General features: G+C 42.0%; 1 protein-coding gene across 1 annotated transcript in view; it reads right to left on the bottom strand.

The window, feature by feature from the left end:
• The window catches only part of LOC133635050 (fibrillin-2-like), a 182,531-nt gene that overhangs the window by 96,935 nt on the left and 62,245 nt on the right, over positions 1-23,351 (bottom strand). Inside the window, exon 8 of the mRNA XM_062027782.1 lies at positions 9,427-9,552. Coding sequence (XP_061883766.1) covers positions 9,427-9,552 — 126 coding nt within the window. The remainder of the gene's footprint in view (positions 1-9,426; positions 9,553-23,351) is intronic.

The following is a 23,351-nucleotide window of genomic DNA, read 5'->3' as shown; positions in this document are numbered from 1 at the left end:
CATTGAAGTGCAGGTTGACCATAGTTCACAGTTTAGCATTGTCAGGAAGATGGCGAATAGAGGGCACGTGGGGGTGGGAACAGTCAGATGTCTGATGGGTGTTACGTTGATGTTGCAGCAATGCAGTGTCCAGAGCACAATTATTGAGGTGGTGAAGAGTGAGGTAATGAGATGGTCCGGGGCAGCAAAGGGGCAGGCTGTTCATTTAGCAGTCTCACAGCCTGGGGATACAGACTGTGAGACATTCTGGTGGTCCTGGCGCGAATCGATCTATACCTTCTTCCAGAGGGTAGCAGGTTGAAGAGGCCATGTGCTGGGTGGTATCTGTCCTTCAGGATGTTGTGTACTCGCTTTAGGCAGCGAGTTGTGTACATGGCACTCATCTCTGGGAGTATCGTCCTTGTAATTTAATTTAATTAAAAACTTTGTCCAACTAGTGGGACCGCTAGGAAGCGACTTCCACAGTATACATCCGCAGCTAATAGTCCGGTAGATGGACAAAAACATGTTATTCTAAAATGCATTGAGTGTGCCCAGAAAATACAGTATTAGGTGACTCCCTGCTAGGTGTCGTTACAGATGTACATCTGGACTAGCGGCTGCGGTCAAAGTAGCAACAGGCTGCACACTCCAGTTAGAAAGGGCAGTCGTTAAACTCAGCTAATAAAAACATTTACTTTTTGTCCAGCCAGGCCACCGTTTAACACATGAACAGTTTCCCGGGTGATAGTTCCTCTCTCAGAACAGCACTCCGAGTCGGGACCCTGGCCCTTCCATGCTGTGCGGGCGGAAGCTCATCAGTGCGGAAAGGTTGCTGGGGTCTCGACTAACAGTTGCCATTTAAGGGGTCACCCAAAAAAAAGAAGAAGAAGTAGAAGAAGACGGGCGTTTATTTGTTACAGTTTGACAGGAGGAGGTCAGTGGAGCAGCAGCTCAAATGTTAGGAATGCTGGGAAGTCAAATGTGGCTATTTCCTGGAAATCACTCCAGTGAGGCAGCATGTGTGTGTGTGTGTGTGTGTGCAGACTTGAACATTATTGGCGGAGGGTGGTTGAGGGAAGGGGGGGGTGTGCTCACGTCGATTTTTTCACTAATGAGCCAGCAGTCTGGAATTAATCAGTCCCAAGTGGAGCACATTTTTGCCCATTAGAACATTAGCGTGGTTGCGCAGTGTGTGTGCATGTACAGTACGGTATGTACACGTTCCAAGTACACGTAAACGTGTGCAACTTGAATGTGAACCTCCCACAGGACCGAACCGACCCAGAGGACTTAGAGGGGGTTTGCTGATGACGACGACGACGTTTAATTGGAACCAGACGTCCGTGTGTGTGTGTTTGTGCGGCCTGACACCAGTGTATGCTTTCTACGGACGGAGGTGTTTATAAATCCAATAGACTGGACATAGAGTTCGAACCACTTGATTACTTTCCGCATTCTCGCAACGGAGAGCAGCTGGGACGAAATTTCCTTGCGAGGCATCTGTTTGGTCAGACTCCACCCTCGGCTGCAGGACGAGAGATGAGACCCTGACACTGGTGGAGCTCTTTTCTTTGTACATCCGCCTCGACATTCCCAGTGTTCAGCATAGAGTGTATCCTTTTCTTCTTCCATCCTGCAACTACCACACGCCGTTGGATGACAGGGACATGGTCGACTCAGTGCAACTAGGTGGCAGCCGGCTTTGGTCTACAAAGCGGACTCGACGTCTTAGTTTGCGGCTGTGCCTTTACCGTGGGGGTGCATACATCATCGCCCGGCCAGACAACGGTCAGCCTCTGCCGGTGACACCCCCTTAGTGGCTCTCATTTGGTCATGGCGGCATCAGTAGCTTTGTCCCTATTAGTTGGTCACCTACAAGATGGCGGTATGCTTTCTTGAACCGGGGGACGGGTTCATCTCATCAGGGCACTTATTGACTCAGGAGCGGATGAGAAGTTTATTGACTCTGGGATAGTGGAGCTTCTTAAAATACCAACTGTTGAACTTAATTTTGAAAAGAATGTTCGCTTTCTCGACGGGGGTCTCCTGGCTGGTGTATCTTTCTAGCAATCACCCATTCCCCCACGTTCTGCAACCATTGTTCTGGGTCTTCCCTGGCTCCAACGTCATAACTCCAACGTTGACTGGTTCGCTCTCAGAATTACCAATTGGAGCCTTCTTTTGTTATTCTAGTTGTCTATCCTGTCAGCTGTACTCCTCTTCCTGAACCCTTGTCCGCCGATCTCGCACTAGTTCCTGAGGAGTATTACAGAATGAGTAAGGTTGATTCATCACCGGGGGCGCCACTACCAGCCTCGCGACTTTATATCTCCCAACTTGAACATAGGTGAATTGATTAACGTGGACCCCGACTTAAACAAGTTGAAAAACTTATTCGGTGTTACCATTTAGTGGTCAATTGTACGGAATATGTACTGTTCTGTGCAATCTACTAATAAAAGTTTCAATTAATCAAAAAGGTCTCTTTAGAGGAATACGTTTCCTTGCCGATTGCGGCCAGCCATATTCGTTCTTGTACTTCCGCCATACTTGCCAACCCTCCCGTTTTTAGCGGGAGAATCCCGGTATTCAGCGCCTCTCCCGACAACCTCCCGGCAGAGATTTTCTCCCGACAAACTCCCGGTATTCAGCCGGAGCTGGAGGCCACGCCCCCTCCAGCTCAATGCGGACCTGAGTGGGGACAGCCGTTCTTACGTCCGCTTTCCCACAATATAAACAGCTTGCCTGCCCAATGACGTCATAACATCTACGGCTTTTAGAGAGTAGAGCGCACAACAAGGAGAGAGAGTTCTTGGTTTCTTATGTGGGTTTATTGTTAGGCAGTTTCATTAACGTCCTCCCAGCGCGGTACCAACACACAACAACAGCAGTCACGTTTGGTCTACCGTAAAGCAGTTCGTCTGCAGTAAACGGCAATGTTGTGACACTCTAAAACAGGACAATACTGCCATCTACTGGATAGCCTGCAGAACACTGAAATTCAAGTATTTTATTTATATGTATAATAAAATTTGAAAATAAAAAAAAATAAAAAAAATATATATATATAGCTAGAATTCACTGAAAGTCAAGTATTTCATACATATATATATATATATATATATATATATATATATATATATATATGTATATATATATATATATATATATATATATATATATATATATATATATATATATATATATATATATATATATATATATATATATATATATATATATATATATATACATATATATATATATATATATATATATAATTTATATATATGAAATACTTGATTTGGTGAATTCTAGCTGTAAATATACTCTCTTCTTAACCACGCCCTTGGCCACGCCCCAACCACGCCCCCGCCCCAAACACCCCACCCCCCCACCTCCCGATATCGGAGGTCTCAAGGTTGGCAAGTATGACTTCCGCTCATAATTTTTGTGCTTAAGAAACTTCTCTGTGAATTTAGCTCCAGACTACTTTTGTGTGTTTGATATTGTCATTACTGCCACAAGTGCGCCCCATGTGGACCACAGCTGAGAAACATATTTTTGGTTGCGAAAAACTGATAAAGAGGATTGTTGATGTGTGTTATTGTAGTAGGTCCTTGAAAAAGGTTAATCTATCCACTTTCTACCGCTTGTCCCTCTCAGGGTCGCGGCGGGCGCTGGAGCCTATCCCAGCTGCATTCGGGAGGAAGGCAGGGTACACCCTGGACAAGTCGCCACCTCATCGCAGGGCCAACACGAATAGACAGACAGCATTCATACACTAGGGCCACTTTAGTGTTGCCAATCAACCACCAGATTGCATGAACACAGTAAACAGATAGGCCTCAGAATAAACACTGGGAAGATCAAGGTCATGAGGCTCAACACCAAATCCTATCAACCTATCACAATCAAGGAGCACCCCCTGGAAGATGTGGTCGAGTTTGTCTACCTGGGAAGCAACATCAGCACAGATGGAGGAGCTGATAAAGATGTCGAGCTGCGCATCAGCAAAGCAATACCTGCCTTTGGAACTCTCCGACCTGTATGGCTCTCTTCCCAGCTCTCCAGAAACACCAAAATCAGAATCTTCAATACAAATGTAAAATCTGTCCTTCTTTATGGCTGTGAAACCTGGAAAACCACCAAATCAATCATTCATAAACTACAAGTGTTTATTAACAACTGTCTCAGGTACATACTGAGGATTTGGTGGCCCAACAAGATATCAAATTTAGGCCTGTGGAGACGCATGAACCAAGAGCAAATTCAAAATGAAATCAAAAGCAGAAAGTGGGGATGGATCGGCCATACACTTAGGAAGGATCCGAGAAACCTAGCAAGACAAGTCCTGGACTATAACCCTCAAGGCAAAAGGAAGCCAGGGAGACCAAAACTCAACTGGAGGCGGTCCACTCTTGATGAACTGACCAAGATGGGGATCTCCTGGCAAGAAGCGAAGACCATCGCACAGAAGAGAGTGAGGTGGAGATCCATGGTAGACGCCCTATGCTCCCAAGAGGATTAAAGATAAAGAAAGAATCAACCTATCGCCAGGTGCATGTCTTTGGAGGTGGGAGGAAGACCGGAAAGAACCCATGCCGTCATGCAAACTCCACACAGAAAGACACCGAGCTTGGGAATCGAACCCAGGACCTTCGTATTGTGAGGCACATGCACTAACCCCTGTTCCACCATGCTGCTGAAGGCAGAAATTGTCAAACACAATTCTAACGGCCCCATTGATCCATGTGGCTTACTTCGTAACAGCGCCACCAAGTGGTGACATAAACTCTGTCAGCCTCACAGGGAGCCACTTCCAACAGTTGATAACGTCTGTCTGCGCTCTGTTGAAACAGGCGCTGAACGAACGCCAGGTTGAAGGCGCGTCCTGAGATCACAGGCTCAGAATATTCCGGGATGATATCAGTCGGATGTGCTGTAAGGTCTGGTTTTCTTTATCTGTCTCCTCCACATCTTGTCTGGTCCAATTTGGAAGTGGGACAAAGAGTGAGGAAGGATGTACGGGGGCTGCCTCGTCTGGCACCTGTTTTATTTGTTCTAACTTTTTATTTCTTCCCTCTCAGACAACTGGAAAGGAGCCCAGCCACGATTAAAAGAAGCAAGGCTTGGATGCACATTGAGAGGAACGATTAGACCGCATGACAGGATAAGCCAGAAATGTTGGTGAAGACAAAACTATTACAATTACAATCATCCTTCCTCAATTACCACCTTCCATTCTCTCGTTCATTGTTTATTTCACGAGCCATCATGTGACCAAACCCAAGTGGTCATCTTCAGTGGAGGGAAATATTCGACACCCTGGACTGTTGAACTCAGCCAAAGAAGGTCGGCTCTTATTTCGACATGACTGCTCCAATGCACACAGCGGTTCTTCTAAGTTTGGAGAGGAAATAAAAAACGTAGAACAGTTTCCACGGGGGACATGACCTCGACCCCGCAGACGTCATTAGGATGACAAGAGTTATTGTACGACAAAACTATTAACTGATGCGGCAAGGGAGCAAAGGTCTGCAGATGTCTCACTAAGTCTTGTAAAAAGGCTGAGACGTTGGCGTATTAATGCCAATGGAAGCTTCACAGCAGCAACAGTTTTAGTTCAATCAGGCTAAAATTTCCCACACATGTGCGTTTTAGTCCTCTAAAGGTGTGTACCAGATTTTGAGGTGATTCGACTAAACAGCTAAGTGTTACAGTGAGTGTTTTGTAGGGCGCAGTGAGCTATGTGAGAATCTGACTCAAGGGGTTAACTTAGTAACAGCGCCACCATACCATGCCATACCATACCAGACGTCATTAGGATGACAGGAGTTATTGTACGACAAAACTATTAACTGATGCGGCAAGGGAGCAAAGTTCTGCAGATGTCTCACTAAGTCTTGTAAAAAGGCTGAGACGTTGGCGTATTAATGCCAATGGAAGCTTCACAGCAGCAATAGTTTTAGTTCAATCCCGCTAAAATTTCCCACACATGTGCGTTTTAGTCCTCTAAAGGTGTGTACCAGATTTCGAGGTGATTCGACTAAAAGGCTAAATGTTACAGTGAGTGCGCAGTGAGCTATGTGAGAATCTGACTCAAGGGGTTAACTTAGTAACAGCGCCACCATACCAGACGTCATTAGGATGACAAGAGTGTTTGTACGACAAACTTAGTAACAGCGCCACCATACCAGACCTCATTAGGATGACAAGAGTTATTGTACGACAAAAAACTATTAACTGATGCGGCAAGGGAGCAAAGTTCTGCAGATGTCTCACTAAGTCTTGTAAAAAGGCTGAGACGTTGGCGTATTAATGCCAATGGAAGCTTCACAGCAGCAATAGTTTTAGTTCAATCCCGCTAAAATTTCCCACACATGTGCGTTTTAGTCCTCTAAAGGTGTGTACCAGATTTCGTGGTGATTCGACTAAAAGGCTAAATGTTACAGTGAGTGCGCAGTGAGCTATGTGAGGATCTGACTCAAGGGGTTAACTTAGTAACAGCACCACCATACCATACGTCATTAGGATGACAAGAGTGTTTGTACGACAAACTTAGTAACAGCGCCACCATACCAGACCTCATTAGGATGACAAGAGTTACTGCACGACAAAAAACTATTACGGTAACTGATGCGGCAAGGGAGCAAAGGTCTGCAGATGTCTCACTAAGTCTTGTAAAAAGGCTGAGACGTTGGCGTATTAATGCCAATGGATGCTTCACAGCAGCAATAGTTTTAGTTCAATCCCGCTAAAATTTCCCACACATGTGCGTTTTAGTCCACTAAAGGTGTGTACCAAATTTCGAGGCGATTTGATTAAACGGCTAAATGTTACAGTGAGTGTTTTGTAGGGCGCAGTGAGCTATGTGAGAATCTGACTCAAGGGGTTAACTTAGTAACAGCGCCACCATACCATACCATACCAGACGTCATTAGGATGACAAGAGTTATTGTACGACAAAACTATTAACTGATGCGGCAAGGGAGCAAAGTTCTGCAGATGTCTCACTAAGTCTTGTAAAAAGGCTGAGACGTTGGCGTATTAATGCCAATGGAAGCTTCACAGCAGCAATAGTTTTAGTTCAATCCCGCTAAAATTTCCCACACATGTGCGTTTTAGTCCTCTAAAGGTGTGTACCAGATTTCGAGGTGATTCGACTAAAAGGCTAAATGTTACAGTGAGTGCGCAGTGAGCTATGTGAGGATCTGACTCAAGGGGTTAACTTAGTAACAGCGCCACCATACCAGACGTCATTAGGATGACAAGAGTGTTTGTACGACAAACTTAGTAACAGCGCCACCATACCAGACCTCATTAGGATGACAAGAGTTATTGTACGACAAAAAACTATTAACTGATGCGGCAAGGGAGCAAAGGTCTGCAGATGTCTCACTAAGTCTTGTAAAAAGGCTGAGACGTTGGCGTATTAATGCCAATGGAAGCTTCACAGCAGCAATAGTTTTAGTTCAATCCGGCTAAAATTTCACACACATGTGCGTTTTAGTCCTCTAAAGGTGTGTACCAGATTTCGAGGTGATTCGACTAAAAGGCTAAATGTTACAGTGAGTGCGCAGTGAGCTATGTGAGAATCTGACTCAAGGGGTTAACTTAGTAACAGCACCACCATACCATACGTCATTAGGATGACAAGAGTGTTTGTACGACAAACTTAGTAACAGCGCCACCATACCAGACCTCATTAGGATGACAAGAGTTACTGCACGACAAAAAACTATTACGGTAACTGATGCGGCAAGGGAGCAAAGGTCTGCAGATGTCTCACTAAGTCTTGTAAAAAGGCTGAGACGTTGGCGTATTAATGCCAATGGATGCTTCACAGCAGCAATAGTTTTAGTTCAATCCCGCTAAAATTTCCCACACATGTGCGTTTTAGTCCACTAAAGGTGTGTACCAAATTTCGAGGCGATTTGATTAAACGGCTAAATGTTACAGTGAGTGTTTTGTAGGGCGCAGTGAGCTATGTGAGAATCTGACTCAAGGGGTTAACTTAGTAACAGCGCCACCATACCATACCATACCAGACGTCATTAGGATGACAAGAGTTATTGTACGACAAAACTATTAACTGATGCGGCAAGGGAGCAAAGGTCTGCAGATGTCTCACTAATTCTTGTAAAAAGGCTGAGACGTTGGCCTATTAATGCCAATGGATGACATGCAGGTACAGTTCAGGTCACCACTTTAAGTATGTGGTCATCACAGCATTGTTGAAAGCCCCTATGGGTCGTGTTGAAAAGATTTGGAAGACATGCTAGAATACACGTAATACAGATACCATCAACTTTTTATAATCATTAGACAATTACTCAATGACTTATGGACGATAAATTGATCAGTCCTGTTCATAAAAAGACATTTTTCTTCACTGCAACTATGTTTTAAAACCAATCCTACTCAAATTCCACACATGTGTGCTTGGTGGTCCTTTAAAAGTGCGTACAAAATTTTGTGGTGATTTGACTAAACAACCCAAAGTTACAGAGGGTGCTTTGCAGAGCTGCGAGAATCTGAATTATAGGGGTTAACTAAACAACATTGCCACCTCGTGGTGTATTTGTCAGGACATTAATAGCACAGGCAACACAATATGTGTGCATCTTTTGGTAGGTTTTCCCCCTAAAGACATGACAGCATCCATGTAATATAAATATCAAAGTTTAGGAATCATGAGACAAATTGTCAAGGACTTGTAGACAATTAGCACCACTGCAAAGACGTTTTGCAGCAATAGTTTTCGTTCAATCCGGCTAAAATTTCCCACACATGTGCGTTTTAGTCCTCTTAAGGTGTGTACCAAATTCCGAGGCGATTCGACTAAACGGCTAAATGTTACAGTGAGTCTTTTGTAGGGCGCATTGAGCTATGTGAGAATCTGACTCAAGGGGTTAACTTAGTAACAGCGCCACCATACCATACCATACCAGACGTCATCAGGATGATTACATAGCTTATATTTTGTCATACACAAATGTTTTTGTAATAGTATTGAGAACGTGAATGTTTGTTTTCCGCCTAATGTAATCCGATATATCAACGCAGAACGACCCGATAATACATCCTACGTGAGCCTTCTCCAGATAAACCCTGTTCTGTGGGTTTGTGGCATAAATCTCAAGACGCCAACACCTGGTTGTGCTTCGTTGTGCCTGACTTGAGGAATACATTAACACCTGGTAATGTTCCACGGGGCGTTTCCGTCTCACACCGTGTGCAAATGGTGTTGCGAAAGTGTGTTTGTCTGCGGGCCAGTGTGACTCATCACATGCCGGATCATCCTACGTCCACCAGCCAGTCAACCAATTAGAGCGGCCCTGGAATTTGGAATTCGCCCCGAGTGGCCGTAGAGGACGGATTTAGAGCAAAAAGGAAAGAAGCACCCGAGAATGTTGTCCGGAGGTTTTGCTGGACACTCACCCACGCATCTGGAGCCATCTGTGCTGGAGATGTACCCGCGTGGGCAGCTGCAGACGTAACTACCGGCCGTGTTGGTGCACTCGCCTCCGTCACACACGCCGGGGATGGTGCTGCATTCGTCAACGTCTGCGGACAAAAAAATGGCATACAATTGTATAAATAAAAAATCTGTTACATTTAATCAAATAAAATATAATAAAAGACATGAGTTATTTTGCAATTATGGTATACTAGTATAGTATCGCGGTACTAATGAATAAAAAACGGTACTATACTCTGTACTAGTGTTGTCCCGATACCAATATGTTGGTACCGGTACCAAAATTATTTCAATGCTTTTCGGTACTTTTCTAAATAAAGGGGACCACAACAAATGGCATTATTGGCTTTATTTCAACAAAACATCTTAGGGTACATTAAAAATATGTTTATTATTGCAAGTTTGTCCTTAAATAAAATAGTCAACATACTAGACAACTTGTCTTTTAGTAGTAAGTAAACAAATAAAGACTCCTAGTCAGTCTGCTGATGTATGCAGTAACATATTGTGTCATTTATACACCTATTATTTTGTCAACATTATTAAGGACAAGAGGTAGAAAATGAATTATTAATCTACTTGTTCATTTACTGTTAATATCTGCTCATTTTCTCTTTTAACATGTTCTATCTACACTTCTGTTAAAATGTATTAATCACTTATTCTTCTCTTCTTTGATACTTTACATTAGTTTCGGATGATACCACAAATTTGGGTATCAATCCGATACCAAGTAGTTACAGGATCATACATTGGTCATATTCAAAGTACTTATGTGTCATATTTCCTGAGTTTATAAACATATTATGAATAAAAAAAATTTAAAAAAAAGATGTGATGCCAAAAAATATCATCGTAATCATAATAGTATCGACTATATACGCTATTGACTTATGATTGAACTCATAAGTCAAGCAGATATTTAAGTATTCATCTTTAAATATGTGTAATTGCACACAGTACAATTTATTTTTGTAATACACTTATAAAGAAAAGATAAGTGTGGAGGGGGGCGTGGCCAGCGGGCCTGCCGCGGAGCGGGGTGTGCAAGGACCGGCCTCGAAGACAGCGGCAGGCGAGTAGTATGGCGTAGTGGGTAGAGCAGCCGTGCCAGAAACCTGAGGGTTGCGGATTCGCTCCCCGCCTCATACCATCCAAAAAAATCGCTGCCGTTGTGTCCTTGGGCAGGACACTTCAGCCTTGCCCCCGGTGCCGCTCACACACCGGTGAATGAATGAGTTGTAAAAATGAATGATGGGTTCTCACTTCTCTGTGAAGCGTTTTGAGTGCCTAGAAAAAGCGCTATATAAATCTAATCCATTATTATTATTATTATTATAGATTGCCCAGCTGGGCCTTGTTATCTAATCACCTGTCGCCTTTATTAGCAGCAGCCGGGACGAGGCAAGTTGTTGGGAGTTGGAGTTGGAGATAGGGAGAGAGAGAGAGCACGCACTGAGACACTCGGGACTGAAAAGTCGTAAATATATCGCTGGAAAGCACGTCATACTTGTGTGTGCAAAATAAAAGACTTGCTCCAACCAGGTCTACCAGGCTCACGAGAGACCAGGAGAACCCTCCCCCACTCAGAGACCTTCACAATAAGGTACTTTATTAACACATATTTTTTCCACCCGTTCGGAGTCCACACAAATTAACGTGGCGGGCCATATCTGGCCCCCGGGCCTTGAGTTTGACGCCCGTGAGCTAAACTAACTGACTGACTGACTAACCCTGGCGCTTACATCGATAAATAATGTTTCTTATGAGATTGTGCAAGTGTACTTAATTATCGGGCCAGTAAACTTTTAAATATGTTTGACTACTTTATTAGATAATTTCCCTGTAGCCATTGCGTTTGATGACACACAAACCGCTGCAGAAACGTGTAACTAAAACCGAATAAAGTCCAAACTCCATCATCTGTTCTTTGCAAAGCCAGGACTCAGCAGTGGCCTCCAACATGCTGCTGCTAATTCAATTACACTTCCATAATGGGGGAGAAGAACTCAATAAACCCCAATAAAACGTCAATGACCTCTGAGAATACCAAAAGTGGGGCCCACCTATGTGCGCTGAACTTTATGACGCCGCATGATTATTGGCTAAGGGGTTGGGTCCAGGGCTCGGGGGCTCATTGCTTCATGCCGGGAAAACCCCAAAGTCAGGTTCCGTGCTGTATCAGGTTTTTATGACGTGTGCCACTTATTTATTACTGCACCGCTGGAGGGCTTTATTACAGTACGGTAAGTGGCCGTGCGCTCCACACTCTATGTTGTGTGTTAGCACATTTTTAACAACTATTTGCCCTAATCTTCACTAAATAAACCTCCTGACACATTTATTGATCACTTAAGGCTGGATTATGCTTCTCCCCCCACGCAATATGGACCATTTTAAAGCTTTTTGTCAGGGTTGCATTTTTTGCAAACAGTCAACCCAATGAGCCACCGTCAACTATTTAGCTCGCTAGCTTCCTTTGTCGAGAGCGAATATTAGCAAAGATTGAAAGACGGTGGAGTTTTATTGGAGCTCGATCAAATCGATGTGTAGGTTGCACATAACATCTGCAACCAGTCTGGAATAGAAGTACCCAAATCACAACGGGCCATACCACAGAAGGTGGCTGAGAACAACAGGGCCAAAGGTTCTGTGGGACTTCAGCTTCCAGACTGACAAACAGCTCCTGGCTAACCAACCGGACATAGTGGTGGTGATAGATGTGGCAATACCCAGCTGACGCCAACATCAGGAAGAAGGAACAGGAGAAACTTTGAGAAGTACCAAGGGTTGAAAGAAAAGAGCAGCTGGAACGGATGTGGAAGGTCAAGGCTAGCGTGGTCCCCGTGGTAGTGGGGGCGCTTGGGGCAGTAACCCCCAAACTGGGAGAGTGGCTCCAACAGATCCCAGGAACAACATCTGAAGCCTCAGTCCAGAAGAGCACAGTCCTAGGAACAGCCTTTTTATATATATATATATATATATATATATATATATATATATATATATATATATATATATATATATATATATATATATATATATATATATATATATATATATATATATATATATATATATATATATATATATATATATATATATGTGTGTTTACATATTATAATAATATAATGTATATATAAGTAATAATTATTAGAATTGAATAAGAGTATGTGAAAGCTTTGTAATCAATCAGAAATATCATGCAACTAAAAGTCACACATGGATACGTGAGGAAAGAGTGTTTGGCATTTTTCCCATCATGCATTGCAATGGTTTTAAACGGGTAATGATATTCACAAAAGTTCAGTGAACACTTTGTGTTCTGTGTGATCATGTGTGTTGACTTTTTCCTCTGCACCATGACTAGGAAAGGTTGTTTGGATTGGGTCATAAAGGGAAAATGATGGGATTGAGATATCAGGATTTGGTAAATGAGGCCCTAACCACGACCCATTAGGAGCAAGGGTGAAGTGTCTTGCTCAAAGACACAACGGACGTGACTAGGATGGTGGGATCGAACCGGGAACACACATATATATATACACACACACATATATCTATATAAATATATACATATATACACATATACATACACACATTTATATATAGACATAAAAACACACACACATATCTATATACAAACTAGGGCTGCAACTAACGATTCATTTGATAATCGATTAATCTGTCGATTATTACTTCGATTAATCGATTAATAATCGGATAAAAGAGACAAACTACATTTATATCCTATCCAGTATTTTATTGAAAAAAAACAGCATACTGGCACCACACTTATTTTGACTATTGTTTATCAGCTGTTTGTACATGTTGCAGTTTATAAATAAAGATTTATTTTAAAAAAATAAAAAAAATAAAAAATTTTATTTAAAAAAAATAAATAAAAAAAAATAACCTCTGCTCATGCGCATAGCATTGATCCAACGAATCAATGACTAAATTAATCGGCAACTATTTTTTATAATCGATTTTAATCGATGTAATCGATTAGTTGTTGCAGCCCTAATACAAACACACATTATCTATATATAAATATATATATATATATATATATATATATATATATATATATATATATATATATATATATATATATATATATATATATATATATATATATATATATATATACATATATATGTATATATATATACATATATATCTATATATATATCTATATATATATATATATATATATATATATATATATATATATATATATATATATATAGATAGATATATATGTAGATATATATATATATATATATATATATATATATATATATATATATATATATATATATATATATATATATATATATATATATACACATACATATACATACTTATATAAATATGCACATAAATACACACACGTATATATACACATTTACATACACAAATTTATATGTACACACTTAACACACACACACACACACACATCTATATACACGCACACACACATATACACATATATATACATATATACACTTATATATACAGTTTCACATGTATATATATACACCCACACACGTACATACACACACACATACAGTATGTGTGTGTGCATAAATGTATATACATAAATGTTTGTATATATGTGTGTATATACTGTATGTATGTGTAAACACAGTATGTATATATTTATATAGATATGTGTGTGTGTGTATATGCATGTGTGTGTGTGTGTATATAGTTATAAAAGTGCATATCTATGTGTGTATATCTTTATGTATATAAGTGTGTGCGTGTGCGTGTGTGTATGTGTATGTATATGTATGTATACACAGTATATATCTATATACACACGCACACACTTATATACACCTATATATATATATATATATATATACCCACATTCACACACATATACACACACACACACACACACACACACACACACACACACACACACACACACACACACACACACCGGCCCCCAGACACATTTTTTCTCTCAATGTATTATGTGGCCCCCCGAGTCAAAATAATTGCCCAGGTCCTCCTTAGAGAATGAGCAGTCTCACTCACAGTGTGTAAAGTTCCATGCTTCTAGTTCGGAGGGAAAAGCCCCTCTTCTGCTCCTGCATGACTGAAATACCAACATGTTCACAAATGTTCCCAACACAATTCTTCCCAGAAGAGTTACAACTGCAGAGGGAAACAACCGCCTGCGCATTTTCACTTCCACTGATGTTTTGCCAAGAGTCCACTCAGTGCGCAGCATTGGTCGACTGTTTAGCCTGTTAGCTTCCTTTATAGTGGGTGAATAATAGCCATGGAAGAGAGTTTCATCGGAGCTGGGAGTGTTACAAAAGTCAGTTTTATTGGAAATTAGGATCGGAAATCAGAGAAGGTGACATGTACATACTGTACGTCCTCACCCAAGAAGAAATGCACTAGCAATCACAGACTTTACCTACAAAACGTTGTAAAGTACACTAGAGCCTGATCCAGGTTTTAGGGATTAGCCAGTCCCACACCTTTTCTGTTGCCACAGTGGTGTAGCGGTTGTGTACTCACTCCTTCAGCTGCCTTGTGTTCTCCCTACGCGAACCCAGGTCGCCAGCATGAGCGGTGAGCGTACCGATTTAGCGGCTCTGCGTTGTGTATCGATCCTCCCTTACTGTCACCACTCCGAGCGTTGGGCAAACTTACGTCGCCCGATTTAGAGGTAAATTTGCTAACCACTAGGCTACAAAAGCCCAAGCTGGTAACACACTCTTTGAAGTTGTCAGGGAGTGAGGTTTACCAACTAGCTTGGCTAGCCTCCATTTCACTGACCAACGTAAAAAGATCCCGGGCTATCAACTTCTTGGCTAGCACACTCTTTAAAGTCGTCAGGGAATGAGGTTCACCAACGTACACATGGCCCAGACACACTGACTGGCCTCCGTTACACTCCCCCTCCTTAACCTCATTCACTCTCATCCGGGTCATGGCACCATTTTAGCGGGCTCTGCGTATTAACTTCCTTTAATGCCACCACTTCGAGCGTTGGGCAAACTTACGTCGCCTGATTTACAGGTAAATGTGCTAGCCACTAGGCTTAAAAAGCCAGATCTGGTAACACTCTTTGAAGTTGTCAGGGAGTGAGGTTTACCACCTAACCTGGCTGGCCTCCATTACACTGACCACTGAGAAAAAATCATGGGCTATCAACTTGTTGGCTAGCACACTCTTTGAAGTCGTCAGGGAATGAGGTTCACCAACATACACATGGCCCAGACACACTGACTGGTCTCAGTTACACTCACCCTCCTTAACCTCATTCACTCTCATCCGGGTCATGGCACCATTTTAGGGGCTCTGCGTTTTAACTTCCTTTAATGCCACCACTCCGAGCGTTGGGCAAACTTACGTCGCCTGATTTAGAGGTAAATGTGCTAGCCACTAGGCTTAAAAAGCCATAGCTGGTAACACACTCTTTGAAGTTGTCAGGGAGTGAGGTTTACCAACTAACCTGGCTGGCCTCCATTACACTGACCACCAAGAAAAAATCCTGGGCTATCAACTTGTTGGCTACCAGTCGTCAGGGAGTGAGGCTCACCAACGTACACATGGCCCAGACACACTGACTGGTCTCCATTACACTCACCCTCCTTAACCCTTATTCACTCTCATCCGGGTCATGGCACCATTTTAGCGGCTCTGCGTATTAACTTCCTTTAATGCCACTGCTCCGAGCGTTGCACGAACCTACGTCGCCCGATTGAAAGATAAATGTGCTTGCCACCAGGCTAGAAGTGAATTTTACCAACGTACACACGGCCCAGCCAACTTGGCTGGCCTCCGTTACACTGACTACCGAGACAAAATCCTGGGCTTTCAACTCGTTGATCACCATTGCTCTTTAAGTCGTCAGGGAGTGAGGTTTACCAACATACACATGGCCCATCCACACTGGCTGCCCTCCGTGACACTCATCCCCCTAACCCACTCACTGTCATCCGGGTCACAGCACCATTTTAGCGGCTCTGCGTTGTGTATTGATCTTCCCTTAATGCTACCACTCTAAGCAGACTATTTGAAGTAGTCAAGGAGTGAGGTTTACCAGCATACACATGGCCCAGCCAACCTGGCTGGACTCCGTTACACTGACTCCCAAGACAAAATCCCGGGCTTTCAACTCGTTGATCACCATTGCTCTTTAAGTTGTCAGGGAGTGAGGTTCACTAACGTACACGTGGCTTAGCCACACTGGCTGGCCTCCGGGACACTCAACCGCCTAACCCTTACTCACTGTCATCCGCGTCACGGCTCCATTTTAGCGGCTCTGCGTTGTGTACTGATCTGCTCCGAGCGTTGTGCGAACCTACATCGCCTGATTGAGAGGTAAATGTGCTAGCCACCAGGCTAGTCCTTACCCAGAAGCTAGCACACTATTTGAAATTGTCAAGGAGAGAGTTTTACCAACGTACACGTGGCCTAGCCAACTTGGCTGGCCTCCAATACACTGACTACCGAGACAAAATCCCGGGCTTTCAACTCGTTGATCACTATTGCTCTTGAAGTTGTCAGGGAGTGAGGTTTACCAACGTACACGTGGCCCAGTCAGTCTGGCACACTAGCAACCCAGCATAAGTAACCTCCGACCTCACAAATATTCCCAAAAACGTCTTCCAAGAAGAGTAGAAGCTGTTACAGCTGCAAAGGGAAACCAACATTTTCACTTCCATGGACGTAATGTCCAGGTGTCCGAAATTCCACGGAGCGTATGTAAGTCATGTAAGAGAAAACAGGTGCTAATGTAGTCAGCATGCGTCGACTGCTCTAATCCAAACACTAGTCTGCAAGAGGCTGAGAGTGACCGAGGGCGTGTGTAACGGCCACATGCCAAGAGTCTTTCTTTGTTCAGAACTAACAGATGGTTTGCAGCCAGAAGACTGAATTCATGAAAGGACAAAAAACTAGACTCGACTAAAAGCAGACCATAAAAAAGGTGCCTGGTTGAGCCAAAAACAATCAGACAGCCGTCACATCTTGACCGCACTTTATCTTAATTGCCTGGAAACCTGCGCCAGGTCCAAGTGGAGGCTCGGCTGTTTGTGCTTAGAAACGACGGCCGGGCCGACCCAGAGGAGCGGTACTCAGACTAAGCCGTTCATTCCATTTCTATAACACTCAGGGTCACGGGGGAGCTGGAGCCTATCCCAGCTGACTCTGGCCAAGAGGCGGGGCCCACCCTGGACCGATCAGCGGCCAATCACAGGACACGTATAAACAAACAAGCATTCACACTCACATTCACACCTGGGGACAATTTGGAGTCTCCGATTAGTTCACAGGCAGTCTTTGTGTTCGTGGTTACGACACATGTCTATAAATTACTTAAAAATGTGCATCAACTCGGGCTGTCAATAATAATGCAACAATAACAAGGTAACGGTGGAATTTTTCGATACGTGGCCCACATTGTAAGTGTGGGAAAATTTACCAAACACCGAGCAGAAATGAACAAAGAAAAATGCAAACGTATTGTAATTTATAGTAGGTTTGTTTTAAAGTGAGCGTGTGACAGAGGAAGGGATGGGTGCCAAGTTCGGTACTTTTATAAGCACCGACCGAACTCTGTCAGCACTACCGGCTATCGATTCACGTAAAATCCAACGGTGGGACCAAAACGTAGTACCTGGATGTGTCACAGTTTTGGTACCTGATAATTCAAAACGTTTTGTTAGCCTTCCCAAGGACTACACAAACATCCTCAGCTGAAGGGACACAACACACACCTGGTTAACTATCAGCCCCTTCTGTCAAAGCATTGTTGAAATTCCATCCCGTCAACACATTGCAATGTGATTATGTGTGCGTGTGTGTGTGTGTGTGTGTGTGTGTGTGTGTGTGTGTGTGTGTGTGTGTGTGTGTGTGTGTGTGTGTGTGTGTGTGTGTGTGTGTGTGTGTGTGTGTGTGTTGTGTGTGTGTGTGTGTGTGTTGCACATGTCTGGGCAATTTTAACTGAGAACATGCTGTCACTTTTTAGTCAACAGTCTGCAACTGTGCCGCTATTAAAACTCGCCTAATCTAATAATTCCAAGCAATTGTACAAAAATGTGAACGTAACCTTCTTCAGCTAATTAAGTCCAGCTTTATTGGAAGATTGTAGGCAAGGATAATATCGTTTTTATTTGGATAAATTGACGTTTGGACTCCCACAGACTTTTGAACAAGTGAATTTTACAACTCAAAATCTGGTTTTGTCCTTCAATGTCCGGGACGTTTTTAGTCTACATAAGACCAGTACCTTTGTACATTTTAACCGACAGACCACTGACTCCGGGCACCTTGGAATCGATACCGGTACCGTATTTTTCAGACTTAAAATCCTTTAATTTTCTCAAAAATGGACAGTGCGCCATATAACCCGGTGCGGCATAATTCTGGTTGTGCTCACCGACCTCGAAGCAATTTTATTTGGTACCTGGTGTAATGATAAGTCTGACCAGTAGATGGCAGTCACACATAAGAGATACGTGGAGACTGCAATTTGATGGCAGTAAACAACAGACTTTTGAACAAGTGAATTTTACAACTCAAAATCTGGTTTTGTCCTTCAATGTGAGGGACGATTTTAGACTACATAAGACGACATTTTAACCGACAGACCACTGACTCCGAGCACCTTGGACTCGATACTGGTCCTGTATTTTTCGGACTTAAAACCCTTTAATTTTCTCAAAAATGGACAGTGCGCCTTATATCCCGGTGCGCTTAATGTACGGCATAATTATGGTTGTGCTTACAGACCTCGGAGCAATTTTATTTAGTACATGGTGTAATGATAAGTCTGACCAGTAGATGGCAGTCACACATAAGAGATATGTGTAGACTGCAATTTGATGGCAGTAAACAACAGACTTTTGAACAAGTGAATTTTACAACTCAAAATCTGGTTTTGTCCTTCAATGTGAGGGACGTTTTTAGACTACATAAGACGACATTTTAACCAACAGACCACTGACTCCGGGCACCTTGGAATCGATACCGGTACCGTATTTTTCAGACTTAAAATCCTTTAATTTTCTCAAAAATGGACAGTGCGCCATATAACCCGGTGCGGCATAATTATGGTTGTGCTTACCGACCTCGAAGCAATTTTATTTAGTACATGGTGTAATGATAAGTCCGACCAGTAGATGACAGTCACACATAAGAGATACGTGTAGACTGCAATTTGATGGCAGTGAACAACAGACTTTTGAACAAGTGAATTTTACAACTAAAATCGGGTTTTGTCCTTCAATGCGAGGGACGTTTTTAGACTACATAAGACGACATTTTAACCGACAGACCACTGACTCCGGGCACCTTGGACTCGATACTGGTCCTGTATTTTTCGGACTTAAAACCCTTTAATTTTCTCAAAAATGCACAGTGCGCCTTATATCCCGGTGCGCTTAATGTACGGCATAATTATGGTTGTGCTTACCGACCTCGAAGCAATTTTATTTGGTACATAGTGTAATGATAAGTCTGACCAGTAGATGGCAGTCACACATAAGAGATACGTGTAGACTGCAATTTGATGGCAGTGAACAACAGACTTTTGAACAAGTGAATTTTACAACTAAAATCGGGTTTTGTCCTTCAATGTGAGGGACGTTTTTAGACTACATAAGACGACATTTTAACCGACAGACCACTGACTCCGGGCACCTTGGACTCGATACTGGTACTGTATTTTTCGGACTTAAAACCCTTTAATTTTCTCAAAAATGGACAGTGCGCCATATAACCCGGTGCGGCATAATTCTGGTTGTGCTCACCGACCTCGAAGAAATTTTATTTGGTACCTGGTGTAATGATAAGTCTGACCAGTAGATGGCAGTCACACATAAGAGATACGTGTAGACTGCAATTTGATGGCAGTGAACAACAGACTTTTGAACAAGTGAATTTCACAACTAAAATCGGGTTTTGTCCTTCAATGTTAGGTACATTTTTAGTCTACATAAGACCAGTACCTTTTTACATTTTAACCGACAGACCACTGACTCCGGGCACCTTGGACTCGATACTGGTCCTGTATTTTTCGGACTTAAAACCCTTTAATTTTCTCAAAAATGGACAGTGCGCCTTATATCCCGGTGTGCTTAATGTACGGCATGATTCTGGTTGTGCTTACCGACCTCGAAGAAATTTTATTTGGTACCTGGTGTAATGATAAGTCCGACCAGTAGATGGCAGTCACACATAAGAGATACGTGTAGACTGCAATTTGATGGCAGTGAACAACAGACTTTTGAACAAGTGAATTTTACAACTCAAAATCTGGTTTTGTCCTTCAATGTGAGGGACGTTTTTAGACTACATAAGACGACATTTTAACTGACAGACCACTGACTCCGGGCACCTTGGACTCGATACTGGTCCTGTATTTTTCGGACTTAAAACCATTTAATTTTCTCAAAAATGGACAGTGCGCCTTATATCCCGGTGCGCTTAATGTACGCCATGATTCTGGTTGTGCTTACCGACCTCGAAGCAATTTTATTTAGTACATGGTGTAATGATAAGTCCGACCAGTAGATGGCAGTCACACATAAGAGACACGTGTAGACTGCAATTTGATGGCAGTAAACAACACCAAACAGATTTGGCCCGCGACATTATTTTATCTGGCCCGCAAACACCTGGAAATTATGTGTCAACAAAGTACTTCATGTTTTCTATTTAAATGTAATTGTGGAGGTCTTGCTCCTCCGGGTTCTCTGGACCACCAATGACGGACATGACAGCCGTGTTCATCTTTGCGAACAATGATTTATTTTGCAATAAGGTGTGCTTTTCAGCCATGTTAAAGTTTCTCTCGCTCGTTCTCCACCATCAACAACCTCCTCTCCTTCCCGACTGCTGCCTTTAACAGAGCGACAGGGGATCAGACAAACACTCACAGCTGTGTCATCTACGCACCTGTCACTAATCTCAATGGCGATCCTGACACACCCCGCTTCGCTGCAGGTCCGCAGGCCACGCCCCCCCACAGTAATTTATTATTTTTTATTTTGACAGATAAAATATATGCACTGCTTGAAATGGCATGGTATCCAATATTGCAACAAATATCACAGTATATTATCATACTTTCCAAACATGTTTTTGTCTGAATAAAAATTTAAAAAAATTACTTCACTTTACAGCAAACTACCCATCAAATGAATAAAAATTACAATAAATGTTACGTTGTTCTTTACAGCATATTACTGTAAATTGAAAAAAACTACTACTGTTTTTTGCTTTAAAATTCTGTTGACTGAGCTGCCAGTTTTTGACTGTAAAATCTACGGTTGTTGTTTTTGACGGTGTATTACTGCAAATGGAAAGACGGTACGTTTGTTTTTACGGTAGAAAAACTGGCAGCTCAGTTGCCAGAATAAAAAAAAGAACTTGTACTGTTTTTCCATTCACAATACAATGTTGGAAAAAACAATGTCAATTTAACAGTAAAATTCTGGCAACTAAGCTGCCAGATTTTTCCGTAAAATCCCCCCAAAAAACAGTGGTACTGTTTTTTCATTTACCGTAAAATATTGTAATAAATCAAATAAAAAACACTATATTTTACAGTAAAATTTTGTAAATGTAAAATTTTTACTGTAAAACATACTTGCCAACCCTCCCGTTTTTAGCGGGAGAATCCCGGTATTCAGCGCCTCTCCCGACAACCTCCCGGCAGAGATTTTCTCCCGACAAACTCCCGGTATTCAGCCGGAGCTGGAGGCCACGCCCCCTCCAGCTCAATGCGGACCTGAGACTGAGTGGGGACAGCCTGTTCTCACGTCCGCTTTCCCACAATATAAACAGCTTGCCTGTCCAATGACGTCATAACATCTAGGGCTTTTAGAGAGTAGAGTGCACAACTGCGCACACAACAAGGAGACGAAATCTGTGGGGTATTGTGAAAAGGAAGATGCAGAATGCCAGACCCAAAAACGCAGAAGAGTTGAAGGCCACTATCAGAGCAACCTGGGCTCTCATAATACCTGAGCAGTGCCAGAAACTCATCGACTCCATGCCACGCCGCATTAACGCAGTAATTGAGGCAAAAGGAGCTCCAACCAAGTATTGAGTATTGTACATGCTCATATTTTTCATTTTCATACTTTTCAGTTGGCCAACATTTCTAAAAATCCCTTTTTTGTATTAGCCTTAAGTAATATTCTAATTTTGTGACACACGGAATTTTGGATTTTCATTTGTTGCCACTTCAAATCATCAAAATTAAATGAAATAAACATTTGAATGCATCAGTCTGTGTGCAATGAATAAATATAATGTACAAGTTACACCTTTTGAATGCAATTACTGAAATAAATCAAGTTTTTCAAAATATTCTAATTTACTGGCTTTTACCTGTATATATATATATATATATATATATATATATATATATATATATATATATATATATATATATATATATATATATATATATATATATATATATATATATATATATGTATATATATATACATACAGTATATATATATATATATATATATATATATATATATATATATATATATATGTATATATATATACATACAGTATATATATATATATATATATATATATATATATATATATATATATATATATATATATATATATATATATATATATATATATATATGAAATACTCGAGTTGGTGAATTCTAGCTGTAAATAACCACGCCCCCAACCACGCCCCCGCCCCCAACCCCCCACCCCCCACACCCTACCCCCCACCTCCCGATATTGGAGGTCTCAAGGTTGGCAAGTATGCTGTAAAATCAACAAACAGTCTACTTAAAACAATTTATATATATTCACTGTTACAAGTGGCCCTCTGCTGGCAGCTATAACTGCCATGTGGCCCTCAATG

The sequence above is a fragment of the Entelurus aequoreus genome, linkage group LG19 (assembly GCF_033978785.1).
Source record: "Entelurus aequoreus isolate RoL-2023_Sb linkage group LG19, RoL_Eaeq_v1.1, whole genome shotgun sequence".
In the NCBI taxonomy this organism is placed as follows: Eukaryota; Metazoa; Chordata; class Actinopteri; order Syngnathiformes; family Syngnathidae; genus Entelurus; species Entelurus aequoreus.
Note: the sequence above shows the minus strand (reverse complement) of the source record. Positions and strands in the feature narration are given on the sequence as shown.